General features: G+C 46.7%; 1 protein-coding gene across 1 annotated transcript; it reads left to right on the forward strand.

Moving 5' to 3' along the window:
* Positions 1-556: 556 nt before the first annotated feature.
* Positions 557-13,664, forward strand: LOC311245211 (troponin I, fast skeletal muscle-like). The gene is made up of 7 exons (XM_084335029.1): positions 557-608; positions 4,584-4,616; positions 4,914-4,950; positions 5,169-5,297; positions 7,832-7,921; positions 9,739-9,915; positions 12,218-13,664. Exons 2-7 carry the CDS (start codon positions 4,609-4,611, stop codon positions 12,305-12,307), a joined length of 531 nt encoding a protein of 176 aa, XP_084191155.1. The 5' UTR covers positions 557-608; positions 4,584-4,608; the 3' UTR covers positions 12,308-13,664.
* Positions 13,665-14,639: the final 975 nt, after the last annotated feature.

Below are 14,639 nucleotides of genomic sequence, written 5' to 3' on the forward strand. Positions count from 1 at the left end.
TAGGGTTAGGAGGTTGTCTCCTCACTGGAACGAGCCTATACTGAATGAATGAATGAATGAATGAATGAATGAATGAATGAATGAATGAATGAATGAATGAATGAATGAATGAATGAATGAATGAATGAATGAAAACTTTATTTAACAGATTGCAGAATGGGTACAATACAGTACGGCTCAATACACACAATTGTTAAGGGGATGCAGACCAGAGAAAGACTTTCGTCTTTTTTACATCAGGGTCCCCCCGTTTTCAATTCATAATGATTCTATGAGACCTCATAGAAAGGAGGTGACATGCCGGCATCTCATTTTGAGAGAAAGGAAGGGGGGGTTGTCTAAGATAATAGAATAAGGGCCAGAATTTAGAAGGAAGGGTTATTTATAAAGGACAGAATTGTGGAGGAGAGGGAGGGGGGGGGGGTATAGTATGTCAGCTGATTAGCCTCTATTGGTCTGTGGGTGAATCTACTTCCATAAAGAGAAAGATGGGTTTTCCTTCGTCTTTGGGGAATGCAATATATATACCTTCTTTATAAGACGCTTCAGGAAGCCACTGCCCAGTCTCTGCCCGCCTGCTTCCTTCTGTCTTCCCTCTCGGCTAGTAGGTGAGCTGTTCTCTGGCTTCATCCTGATCCGGTACAGACCGGCCGGGCTGCTCTTTTAGCAGAGGTTGGACTTGTGTGCTTTTCTTGGATCTTGGTCCTCTGCTCTCTGATTTTCTTCATTTGCTTTTATACCGTTGCAAGTAGGGATGTCCGATATTATCGGCCGATATCGGCAGTAAAATGTGATATTGGAAAATATCGGTATCGGTTTAAAAAAAAAAAAAAACAATAACAATATTTGTTATATATATATCCAGTGAAATTATTAGTTACCTGAAATTATTCCGTTTTTTGGGGTGGGAAACCCTGCATATATCGGTATCGGTTGATATCAGTTGATATCGGTATCAGAAATTAAGAGTTGGACAATATCGGAATATCGGTATCGGTAAAAAAGCCAATATCGAGCATCTCTAGTTGCAAGGCTTTATCGTTGGTGAGAACGTGGTCGCTTTGTAGTCTTTTACTCTCTGTTGTCATTTTTGCAATGTCTGTAGTTATTGGGGAGAATATAGCAAAAGTGTATTTTTTTGGTTGTAGAAATGCTAACGGCTTATGGTTCTAAAATGGGCAAATGTGAGTCAAATGTAGCTTGTGTGAGAGAAAATGAAGGTGTTTTGCCTCGAACCATAACGTTGGCTCTAACAAGATTTCCATGGCTGGAAGAAGGGAGATTTTATTTGCACTACAGATTATAAAAGTGTAAATCAGAGGGTACTTTTGATGCAGTGCAGTCTGATGAAGGGTGTCGGTGTAATTGGACACCCGTCGGTGATGATTATGGGAACGGGATGGTAGCCGCAGTGTTTATCTTGGCGTTAATGAAAACTATTTGGATGTAAAGGATACCTCGCGTCGGTCCCCGGCTGGGGAGGGCGGGTGCTGATGTAAAGGCATGCGTCCTGCACGAACCACACTGAGGAATCTGGTCTCATGAGAGTAGAGCTTATTGAAGATCATACCACATTATTGTCACAAAGGCCCCTTCAAGTTTCACTTTTGTTACTCTGGGCTGTAAATGAAATGCATACACCATTTTCACAAAGACGTCTTATTGCTGATAATATTGTGTGCTACGCTGAGGATGTATTTTGTCAATACAATCAGGGGCCTTTGCATGAGCAGCTCTAGCCACACACATTTGATACGCTGTTCTTTTTTAAGCGGTTCCCTTTAGAGTGTTGCTCTTCTGAGAAATGCACTGGGTGAAAATATGATCTTTAATAAACACACATACAATCTTCGGTAATCTCACAATTTGATTCTTGGGGGGGCCAGGAGTTGATTTCAAATAGATTCTCCATTCGTCACAATTATCTCTATAGGCCATTTGATAAATTGTAGGTTGCTTTTAACCTTTATGTTACTTACGGTTACAACGCTTGTATATTGTGAGTCTTTCACCTCGGCTAATCTCGGTAATCTGTAGGATTTAACAAACTGATGATGATGATTCATAGTTCTATGGTCGTGAGAAAGTTGAAACCATAATTATGTATCGCAAGACTAAAAACTGAAAACATTTCTGAATCCATTTTTAAAGGCATTGATTTGTGGAACCCTAGCCCTATACTTCTTACTTATTAACGACGATGTTGATCAGTAGAGTCCATGCTGTTCCTTATACTGGCTCCAGACAGTTAATCCACTTAACCCATTCACTGCCACACTACAGAAGGTTAACCCTTTACTATCACACTACCAACGGGTTAACCTTCTGTAGTGTGGCAGTGAAAGGCTTAACATGCGGTTGTGTGGCAGTGAAAGGGTTAACCTTCTGAGTATTGTCACAGTGAAAGGGTTAACCGGTTGGTAGTGCGGCAGTGAAAGGGTTAATGCAAAGTCAATGGGACCGAGCCTCTGTCTGTAAACCAGCTGACGGAAGAAAACTGAACTCTTCTATTTGTCTGCTGTTCTGTTGAGCAGATGTCTGTGAAAATGCTGCCTTGTACAAATAGGCAGTGTTGTGTAGTTACTCGAGTTTTCAGGACTCGTGACTCGACTTGGACTTGAGCACTGATGACTTGGACTTGGACTCGGACTCGAGCATCGACTGCATTCGGTCTCGGAAGGTGCAGAGGTGTTAATTGATAAATACAGTAATTTGGCATAAGATATTGATGGCTGGTGCATTTTGTTTGGCTGTTGTGTCACAAAGTAAATCAACTCCCTTTGAAACGGTGACCGCTGTGTCATTTATGTTTAATGTTGACCTTGTTTTATTTGTCTGTCAGCTCTTTGACTGTCAGAGTGGAGTGGACTCAACCTTGATGACTCGGACTCGGACTAGGGTGATGGGGACTCGGACTCGGACTAGGGTGATGGGGACTCGGACTCGGACTAGGGTGATGGAGACTCGGACTCGGACTAGGGTGATGGGGACTCGGACTCGAACACTGGGGACTCGAGACTCGACTCGGACCGGAGATTTAGTGACTCTGCGAATAGGAGCTTAACCTGTGACCTCTCCATCCAGGTGCAGCCAGAGCGCGATCAATACCACGTTTCAAAAACAAAGTCATCCAGTGCAATTCATAAATAGGTATAACATTGGAACAAAGTCGGAGCCCTTCGCTCTGCGAACCTGAGGAAGCCGTCGTGCGAAACGCACGTTGTTCGCTCCAGTGTTGTACCTGTTTTTATGAATGAAACTAAAGTCAAATTGAGCGCTCCTCCAGGTGTGCGCTGGACTACTTAGTTTTTTAAACATATATAGCGACTGTTGTTTCGCAGGTATCAACCGTTTCTCTCTCTCCTCCGTCGCCGTGTGCAAAACAACGGTTGCTATGTTACGGGCAGCCATGCTGGAGGAAAGAGAACTACACCGACATTCCACGCAAGGCTTCCGTCGAGCCGCCTTCGTCTTCACTCGCTCCTCGAGACCGAAGACATCTCACCTCACTAGTAAAGTGTGGGATGATTATCGAGTCTCACACACATAATGTTTTATTTCGATAACCAGTATTCCTCGAGGGTTAATAACCCAAGCAGCACACAACGAGAGGTTCTCGTCATGCCGGACTATAGCACTTAGCGCCGTCCCTATTTCAGAGCCTGTGTCACGTCTCAGTCATGTCGGGGAGGCGCCGGGGGGCTAACTGGGTATCGACAGAGGTCGGTATCAGGTTTTTTTTAAGATAATCCTCTCTAGAAGACAGACCTTCCATGACACACAACCGCCCAAGATGAACAACTGGTCCCCCAGACCCTTGTCCTGATTTAGCCCCTGCTTTTCCTCCAGGCAGAATCCACCGGCTTGTGTCGGTGTAGTGTTTCCCCTCTCGGTGGAACTATTATTCATTAATGCACTGTATGTATGGGAGCATTCCAAGCTGGTTCTGTCCCTAATTGACTCCTGCTTGACCCTCCGTGTCCCTCGTCGGGCACACTTTAGTCCACCTGTCTGTCATGGATTATCATTAATAGCTAATTATTTTTAGCTGCGACCAGCAGTTCTATAGGTCGACTGGTTGGTTCACAAACATTTCTCCACTCTCTAATGGCCATGAGGTCAAGTGTGTGTGTGTGTGTGTGTGTGTGTGTGTGTTCATGCCAATTATCTAAAAAGGGGTGTGGCAATGGGAGTGGCCTATCACAAAAAGGTTGCAGCTATTGCAAATCTGTGCGTGTTTTTAGTCAGTGTGTCTTTCTGCTGTTGATTTTTGTTAAATAATAATTAGTTAAAGGTGCTATAGAGATGACATTCAGCCACTAGATGTCGCACTAGAGCACCAGCATGTCATTTATCCAATCTGGTGCATTCCACGTGGGGGAAATGGGAAAGTATAGGGAGGGGATACATGCATGCAACATTCATTCAACACCTTTCTAAAAGCTCTGTGGATATATATTATTATTTGTAGTTATTACTCCACATACAAATGGTATCAATAGCACCTTTAAGTATCTGTCTGTCTATCTCTCCATCTGAGTTTATATATGATTTTGAAAACGTTATTATTTGTTATCCTACAGGGTGTGAAATCTAACAAACGGCAAGATGTCAGAGTGAGTATCTTTTAGCACTGAGTCACATTCATCAAAATGGACATAATTCTTGTGATATCAAGAGGAGCTGAATTACTGCTGCTAGCATGCGTGTCAAACGTTTCAAAGGTTCTGTATATTAATGTTTTGCAGTTTAAATGTTTTGTGTATCCTGCTGGATAAATGAGTCCCGCTGATCATGAAGTGAGGGCTCAGATAAATTGTAGAGTTCGTATTTTTATGAATTGTTTTGCTTATGGACTCATTTGTAATTTACTAGTCATCATATTCTAATCATTTCTCTCTCAATTCCTTTAGGAAAAAGATGTCATCAAGTCGCAAGCACCACTTGAAGGTAAAATGACTCTTTAAGTGCAGTATTATTGTTTTTTTTTAATACAATATATAACATATGACGCTGTTCTGAGGAATACAAGCAAAGACGGTTTATTTTAATGTATGTTTAATGTATGGTTTGTATAGGGCCGCATAACTTTATAACTAATTATAATAATCTCCAGTTATTTATGGAGGGCTGGGTGATATCTTCTGACGTGTGTGGTTCTCTTCCAGAGCCTGATGCTCTCCATCGCTAAAGGCTTGCTGGAGGAAGAGGGGCGTGAGCGGGAGGAGGAGAGGAGGGTGCACATGGAGGAGCACTGCCCCTCGCTCTCCCTGCCAGGGGGGATGCAGGCGCTGCAGGTACACCGCTCACATGCTTTATCTCTTTATTTCACACCATTTCATCAAAACGAAACATTGACCATGACAGAAAGTGTATATAAAAGGTGCTGAGTACATTTACATTTACATTTAGTCATTTAGCTGACGCTTTTATCCAAAGCGACTTACAAGTTCTGTGCGACAAGACAGCAAGAAGGGTATAACTCTATCAGCTGAGTAACAATGTTCATCAAAGTGTTGCGTGTTACAGTGTAGGTTAGTTTATTAGGACAAGTGCATGACATTAAGGTTAGTCGGGGTTAGATTTTTTTTTTTTTTTTTTTTTTTATATCATTTCAGATAATGGTTGAAGAAGTGAGTCTTTAGTCGACGGCGAAAGATTGGACGGGATTCGGCTGTCCTAACTGGGATGGGTAGTTCATTCCACCATTGTGGGGCAAGGACTGAGAATAGGCGGCTTCTCTTTGATGACCCTCCGGGAGCTTGGATAGGAGTAGATCTGAGGCGGCCAGAAGACGCAGAGCGTAGGGGTCTTGAGGGTGTGTAGTTAGAGACCATTGACCGGAGGTAGGCGGGAGCGGTTCCCTTTGCCGCACGGTATGCTAGGTTGAGGGCCTTGAAGCGGATACGTGCAGCAATGGGGAGCCAGTGCAGGTCCCTAAGAAGTGGGGTGACATGGGCTGACTTCGGTAGGTTTGAGATCAGGCGGGCCGCTGCATTTTGAATGAGTTGAAGAGGCTTGGTGGCAGTGGCCGGGAGGCCAGCTAGCAGTGCGTTGCAGTAGTCGAGGCGGGAGATGACTGTTGATTGGACGAGGAGTTGGGTGGCTTCTTTTGTCAGGAAGGGGCGTATCCTTCTGACGTTGCTCAGGAGGAATCTGCAGGTTCTGGTTGTCGCTGCGATGTGAGCAGAGAAGTTCAGTGAGTAGAGAGGCAAGAGACCCAGATGGGGCCGATACGGGGCCTCAACTCATTAAATCATCGGATAAAAATGATACACAAAAACAAAAGTAAAGTGAAATAAGTTCATACAATTTTTTCATAATATTAAGATAATAATAATAACAATAATAATCAAAGTAATAATAATAATAACAAAAACAATAACAAGAACAACAACATTAATAATTAGTGTAAACAAATTAACATGAAACTGTAAAACAAAGTGACATTAATGCTTTTATGAGATTGAAGCTATTCATTTAACAATGTATATTTAAGCTTGGATTTGAGTGATGAAATAGATGAGCACATTTTTATTATGGAGGGTTTTGATTTCCAAATTGTAGGACCTCTAAATCCTATACTGAACTGTAGGGCTGACCCCTATTAGTCGATTAGTCCAGGGGTTCCCAAACTTTTCAGGCCAGGGCCCAGAAAATAAGGCGTCAGAGAGCCGCGGCCCAATGCACATCGTCAGGCTTTTTTTTTTTTTTTTTTTGCCAGGCGACCGATTTATTAAGCCAAATATCACTTCAATCCTATTAAGTTAGTTCAAGTTAGTTATTCATTTATATGTGCTATTTATGAGAGGGCTAACTTGTTGCAAAATAATAATGATAATAATAATAGCCTCATTAAAATACTATTGTTGCTTCGGTTGTTTTCAGCATTTTATGTGCATAATCTGTTATTTAGTTTGAAATGTTCGTTGAAATAAGTAGATTTTTCGTTTTTGTTTATTTATTAAGTTAATATAAAACCATATAGTCACATTGTAGAATACAATAGAATAGAATTTTAGAATACAACTAGAAACACTGTCCTGGCCTGCTTCTAAGTTCAGTGGCCTGACAAAAAAAAAAAAAAAAAAAAAAAAATTTAAATCATCTCGCGGCCCACCCGTGGCTGCTCGCGGCCCACCTTTGGGTCGCGACCCCGACTTTGGGAACCACTGGATTAGTTGACTAATCGGTCGAAAGGAGCCGTAGTTGACTGGCCAACCTCTTATATATATATTTATAATTTTTTTATTTATTTTTTTATTATTCTTTCCAAAAGAAAATAGGCCTAGAAGCGTGGCTAACGCTAATGGTGCGTAAACCAGAGGCTAACTGCCTACGAAAACAGGCACAGAGGCACTGAAAGAGGATTTCACCCATCTAATGAACACACTAGACTAGACACATATCAAGATGTATCCATCAGTGGAGCAATTGCATGCTTTTGCAGAGGACAAGAAGCCTTCAGTCGACTCCTTCAGACATTAAGCAACCCCCACAGTCCAAATGGAATGATACAAAAAAAAAAATAATAATAATAATAAAAAAAAATATTATACTATTTTTTTTTGTCGACCGATAGTCGACTAACGGCACATTTTGGCCAATCATAGTCGACCATCCAAATCCTTAGTCGGGGACAGCCCTACTGAACTGACCTACTGCTGTGCGGAAGAAATTACGATGAATATTATTTGATTGCCTTGTTGGATATGAATGAATTTCTTTCACCATGCAATCACCACGCTAGTGGCGGCACACGCGTGTCTTGTTTCCATCACAACGTGGACGATGATGACTAATGACAACATCTCGTCATGTCTTGCTTCAGGAGCTGGCGAAAGAAATCCACCACAACATCGAGCGGATAGACGAGGAGAGATACGACATGGAGATGAAAGTCACCAAATGCAACAAGGAGGTACGGTATAGTCTATGTTAGAATAGAATAGAATCGTCTTTATGGTCATTATACACACACAACGAGATTAAGAACTCAAACGTTAAGGTGCTAGACAATAAAACACACAAGTACACAGTTATCAAAATAACAAAGTTGAGGGTGGCTGGGTAGCGCAGCGGACTAAGCGCCTGCCTACCACCTCAGAGACTCTGGGATCGAATCCAGCTGTCAGCGGTGCCTCCGGCTTGGTCGGTCGTCCCTACTAACACAATTGGCAGTGTTAGCGGGTGGGAAGCCGGTGGGGGGTATGTGTATCCTGTTCGTTGTAAACAGCGACTCCTACTGTTCAGCAGGGAGGGGATCGGGGGGGAAATAGCGTGAACCCCAGTGAGAGTCCTCGCTGTCGGGTGAAAAGAAGCGGCTGGCTGACTCCACATGTATCGGAGGAGGCGTGTGGTAGTTCTACACCCTCCCCAGGCCGACAGTGGGGCAATGCGCACAACGACCAGGAAGGGAATTGACATAACGACTAAATTGGGATGGGTGAAAAAATACAGAAAGCCCCCAATTTTCTGTGGCCTTTGACCTCATTTAACCATCACTGCCTCCATCACTGCCTCCGTTTCATCCGTCCAGATTAATTTAACCCATCACTGCCTCTGTTTCATCACTGCCTCTGTTTCATCACTGTCTCTGTTTCATCCGTCCAGATTAATTTAACCCATCACTGCCTGTTTCATCACTGCCTGCTTCATCACTGTCTCTGTTTCATCACGTCCTGTTTCATCACTGCCTGCTTCATCACTGCCTGTTTCATCACGTCCTGTTTCATCACGTCCTGTTTCATCACGTCCTGTTTCATCACGTCCTGTTTCATCACGTCCTGTTTCATCACGTCCTGTTTCATCACTGCCTGTTTCATCACTGCCTGTTTCATCACTGTCTCTGTTTCATCACTGCCTGTTTCATCACTGCCTGCTTCATCACGTCCTGTTTCATCACGTCCTGTTTCATCACGTCCTGTTTCATCACGTCCTGTTTCATCACGTCCTGTTTCATCACGTCCTGTTTCATCACTGCCTGCTTCATCACTGCCTGTTTCATCACGTCCTGTTTCATCACGTCCTGTTTCATCACGTCCTGTTTCATCACGTCCTGTTTCATCACGTCCTGTTTCATCACTGCCTCTGTTTCATCACTGTCTCTGTTTCATCACTGCCTCTGTTTCATCACGTCCTGTTTCATCACGTCCTGTTTCATCACGTCCTGTTTCATCACTGTCTCTGTTTCATCACTGCCTCTGTTTCATCACGTCCTGGTTCATCACGTCCTGTTTCATCACTGCCTCTGTTTCATCACGTCCTGTTTCATCACGTCCTGTTTCATCACGTCCTGTTTCATCACTGCCTGTTTCATCACGTCCTGTTTCATCACTGTCTCTGTTTCATCACGTCCTGTTTCATCACTGTCTCTGTTTCATCACTGCCTCTGTTTCATCACTGCCTCCGTTTAACCCCTCACTGCCTGTTTCATCACTGCCTGCTTCATCACTGCCTGTTTCATCACGTCCTGTTTCATCACGTCCTGTTTCATCACTGCCTGTTTCATCACGTCCTGTTTCATCACGTCCTGTTTCATCACTGTCTCTGTTTCATCACTGCCTGTTTCATCACTGCCTCTGTTTCATCATGTCCTGTTTCATCACGTCCTGTTTCATCACTGTCTCTGTTTCATCACTGTCTCTGTTTCATCACTGCCTCTGTTTCATCACTGCCTCCGTTTAACCCCTCACTGCCTCCGTTTAACCCCTCACTGCCTCCGTTTCATCCGTCCAGATTGAGGACATGCAGATTAAAGTCCAGGATCTGAAGGGAAAGTTCAAGAAGCCGACCTTGAGGAGAGTTCGCATGTCCGCTGACGCCATGCTCAAAGCTCTGCTGGGCTCCAAGCACACGGTGAACATGGACCTGAGGGCCAACCTGAAACAAGTGAAGAAGGAGGTCAAAGAGGAGGTGAGATACTCACTAACTCTAACCCTAACCCCAACCCTAACCCTAACCCTAACCCTAACCCCAACCTGGGCTACACCAACTCGAGGGACACCAACAAACTGAACAAGCTGGCGAGGAAGGCTAGCTCCGTGGTGGGAGTCGAGCTGGTCAGACTAGAGGTGGTGGCAGAGAGGGGGATGAGAAGGAAGCTGGCTGCTATCCTGGAGAATCCCTCCCACCCCCTCTACGACAAGCTAGTCAAGATGAGAAGCATGTCGTCTCCTGACTCGAGGCTGAAAGGTGTCGTCTCCTGACTCGCGCTGAAAGGTGTCGTCTCTTGACTCGCGCTGAAAGGTGTCGTCTCTTGACTCGAGGCTGAAAGGTGTCGTCTCCTGACTCGAGGCTGAAAGGTGTCGTCTCCTGACTCGAGGCTGAAAGGTGCCGTCTCTTGACTCGAGGCTGAAAGGTGCCGTCTCTTGACTCGAGGCTGAAAGGTGTCGTCTCTTGACTCGAGGCTGAAAGGTGTCGTCTCCTGACTCGCGCTGAAAGGTGTCGTCTCTTGACTCGAGGCTGAAAGGTGTCGTCTCTTGACTCGCGCTGAAAGGTGTCGTCTCCTGACTCGCGCTGAAAGGTGTCGTCTCTTGACTCGCGCTGAAAGGTGTCGTCTCTTGACTCGCGCTGAAAGGTGTCGTCTCCTGACTCGCGCTGAAAGGTGTCGTCTCTTGACTCGAGGCTGAAAGGTGTCGTCTCCTGACTCGCGCTGAAAGGTGTCGTCTCTTGACTCGAGGCTGAAAGGTGTCGTCTCCTGACTCGCGCTGAAAGGTGTCGTCTCTTGACTCGAGGCTGAAAGGTGTCATCTCTTGACTCGCGCTGAAAGGTGTCGTCTCTTGACTCGAGGCTGAAAGGTGTCGTCTCTTGACTCGCGCTGAAAGGTGTCGTCTCTTGACTCGAGGCTGAAAGGTGTCGTCTCTTGACTCGAGGCTGAAAGGTGTCGTCTCTCTTGACTCGAGGCTGAAAGGTGTCGTCTCTTGACTCGAGGCTGAAAGGTGTCGTCTGTTGACTCGCGCTGAAAGGTGTCGTCTCTTGACTCGAGGCTGAAAGGTGTCGTCTCTTGACTCGAGGCTGAAAGGTGTCGTCTCTTGACTCGCGCTGAAAGGTGTCGTCTCTTGACTCGAGGCTGAAAGGTGTCGTCTCTTGACTTGCGCTGAAAGGTGTCGTCTCCTGACTCGAGGCTGAAAGGTGTCGTCTCCTGACTCGCACTGAAAGGTGTCGTCTCTTGACTCGCGCTGAAAGGTGTCGTCTCTTGACTCGCGCTGAAAGGTGTCGTCTCTTGACTCGCGCTGAAAGGTGTCGTCTCTTGACTCGCGCTGAAAGGTGTCGTCTCCTGACTCGAGGCTGAAAGGTGTCGTCTCCTGACTCGCGCTGAAAGGTGTCGTCTCTTGACTCGAGGCTGAAAGGTGTCGTCTCTTGACTCGAGGCTGAAAGGTGTTGTCTCTTGACTCGAGGCTGAAAGGTGTCGTCTCTTGACTCGAGGCTGAAAGGTGTCGTCTCTTGACTCGCGCTGAAAGGTGTCGTCTCTTGACTCGCGTTGAAAGGTGTCGTCTCCTGACTCGCGTTGAAAGGTGTCGTCTCCTGACTCGCGCTGAAAGGTGTCGTCTCTTGACTCGAGGCTGAAAGGTGTCGTCTCCTGACTCGCGCTGAAAGGTGTCGTCTCTTGACTCGAGGCTGAAAGGTGTCGTCTCCTGACTCGAGGCTGAAAGGTGTCGTCTCTTGACTCGAGGCTGAAAGGTGTCGTCTCTTGACTCGCGCTGAAAGGTGTCGTCTCTTGACTCGAGGCTGAAAGGTGTCGTCTCCTGACTCGAGGCTGAAAGGTGTCGTCTCCTGACTCGCGCTGAAAGGTGTCGTCTCTTGACTCGAGGCTGAAAGGTGTCGTCTCCTGACTCGCGCTGAAAGGTGTCGTCTCCTGACTCGAGGCTGAAAGGTGTCGTCTCTTGACTCGAGGCTGAAAGGTGTCGTCTCCTGACTCGCGCTGAAAGGTGTCGTCTCTTGACTCGCGCTGAAAGGTGTCGTCTCTTGACTCGCGCTGAAAGGTGTCGTCTCTTGACTCGAGGCTGAAAGGTGTCGTCTCTTGACTCGAGGCTGAAAGGTGTCGTCTCTTGACTCGAGGCTGAAAGGTGTCGTCTCCTGACTCGCGCTGAAAGGTGTCGTCTCTTGACTCGAGGCTGAAAGGTGTCGTCTCCTGACTCGAGGCTGAAAGGTGTCGTCTCTTGACTCGCACTGAAAGGTGTCGTCTCCTGACAGTGCCTCTGTCTTGCTTCTGCAGGAGCTGCGAGACGTGGGCGACTGGCGTAAGAACATCGAGGACAAGTCTGGCATGGACGGGAGGAAGAAGATGTTCGAGGCTGAGGCCTAGATCAATACCTCGATCAATACCTCATCCACCGATACTGATCTGTTTCCTGTTAAAGGAAAAACTCCAACATTTTGGGAAATGAGCTGAGATAGATACCAGTGCGTTCAGTAGAAAGCTATCTTGCTGCACCTTAGCCTAGCTCAGCACAATGAATGGAAGCGGACATGACCGGGTAGCCTAGCCATTGTCCAACTAACACCTCTCCCGAAGGCTACCCGGTCATGTCCGCTTCCATTCATTATGCTAAGCTATAGGCTAACATGCAGCCAGATAGCTTTCTACTGAACGCACAGAGAGGAGACTGGTATCTATCTTCTTGTCTCTCTCTCTGGAGAAGACGGTAAGCTAATTTCCCAAAATGCTGGAGTTTTCCTTTAACAGACTTCATACTTTCATTTGAGTCCATCAGAGACTCCCCTACACTCTCCACCTTCAAAGCTCGCCTCAAAACCCACCTGTTCTCCCTTGCCTTCAACCCCCCCCCACCCATAACCCCCCCCCCCCTCCAACCTGATTGATGTCTGTCTCCAGTCTTTTTTTGTGCTATCATGCTGTCTTTCCTGTTCCCCCCATGGTATCATGTTCCTTTTTTTTTTCTTTTTTTTTTGTTTCTTTGTTGTTGTTTCTTTGCTTCTGTTTCTTTGTTTGTACTCTTGCTCCCGACTATTGTCAGCGACTTCGGGTTATTGAGAAGCGCTATATAAAGTAAATGTATTATTATTATTATTATTATTATTATTATTATCTTTGTCTTATCGACCTGCTTGGATGCATGTCTGCTCATGTATATTCCTGTAAACAAGTAGCACGTTTGAGTCAACTTATAAGCAGAGGAAACCTTTCATGCAATAAACACACAACACCTGCTTCGGAAGCCTATTTGTCCTGCTTAATAAAACAAGCAAATTCACACTTCTTTTTTAAATAGAAAATGGCTGCTTTTTTATATAGCAGCTTTTATCCAAAGCCCTTTACAATTTGTTACTAACATTTTTACCCGTTCACTCACACATTCACACACCGCCAGCGGAGGCGACCATGCAAGGTGCCAACCTGCTCATCGGGAGCAGTTAGGGGTTAAGTGTCTTGCTCAAGGACACATCGACACACATACAGTACTACATACTAAATACAGACAATAATATTCCCTCCAGTGCCTCTAGTGCTTTCTGAAAGATGCAGTCTTCAGAAAAGTGAGACTTTTGATGGTTTGTAACGACGACACGTACGTGGAATAAACACATGGTGTCTACGAGGCTCTCACTTTTACTGGCGGAGAACAATGGAGACGAGACGGGGTCTCGTGGCCCGATTGGAAAAACTTCCCTCGAGGATCTGAGGGACAGAGAGGGTTAGTAGGAGGAGAGGAGGCAGGCTGAGGGGTGAGAGGGTTGGTAGAGGGAGAGGAGGCAGGCTGAGGGGTGAGAGGGTTGGTAGAGGGAGAGGAGGCAGGCTGAGGGGTGAGAGGGTTGGTAGGAGGAGAGGAGACAGGCTGAGGGGTGAGAGGGTTGGTACGAGGAGAGGAGGCAGGCTGAGGGGTGAGAGGGTTGGTAGAGGGAGAGGAGGCAGGCTGAGGGGTGAGAGGGTTGGTAGGAGGAGAGGAGGCAGGCTGAGGGGTGAGAGGGTTGGTAGAGGGAGAGGAGGCAGGCTGAGGGGTGAGAGGGTTGGTAGAGGGAGAGGAGGCAGGCTGAGGGGTGAGAGGGTTGGTAGGAGGAGAGGAGGCAGGCTGAGGGGTGAGAGGGTTGGTAGAGGGAGAGGAGGCAGGCTGAGGGGTGAGAGGGTTGGTAGGAGGAGAGGAGGCAGGCTGAGGGGTGAGAGGGTTGGTATAGGGAGAGGAGGCAGGCTGAGGGGTGAGAGGGTTGGTAGGAGGAGAGGAGGCAGGCTGAGGGGTGAGAGGGTTGGTAGAGGGAGAGGAGGCAGGCTGAGGGGTGAGAGGGTTGGTAGAGGGAGAGGAGGCAGGCTGAGGGGTGAGAGGGTTGGTAGAGGGAGAGGAGGCAGGCTGAGGGGTGAGAGGGTTGGTAGGAGGAGAGGAGGCAGGCTGAGGGGTGAGAGGGTTGGTAGAGGGAGAGGAGGCAGGCTGAGGGGTGAGAAGGTTGGTAGGAGGAGAGGAGGCAGGCTGAGGGGTGAGAGGGTTGGTAGGAGGAGAGGAGGCAGGCTGAGGGGTGAGAGGGTTGGTAGAGGGAGAGGAGGCAGGCTGAGGGGTGAGAGGGTTGGTAGAGGGAGAGGAGGCAGGCTGAGGGGTGAGAGGGTTGGTAGACGGAGAGGAGGCAGGCTGAGGGGTGAGAGGGTTGGTAGAAGGAGAGGAGGCAGGCTGAGGGTGAGGAGGCAGGCT

This window comes from Notolepis coatsorum (genome assembly GCF_963971535.1).
Source record: "Notolepis coatsorum genome assembly, chromosome: 18".
Lineage (NCBI taxonomy): Eukaryota > Metazoa > Chordata > Actinopteri > Aulopiformes > Paralepididae > Notolepis > Notolepis coatsorum.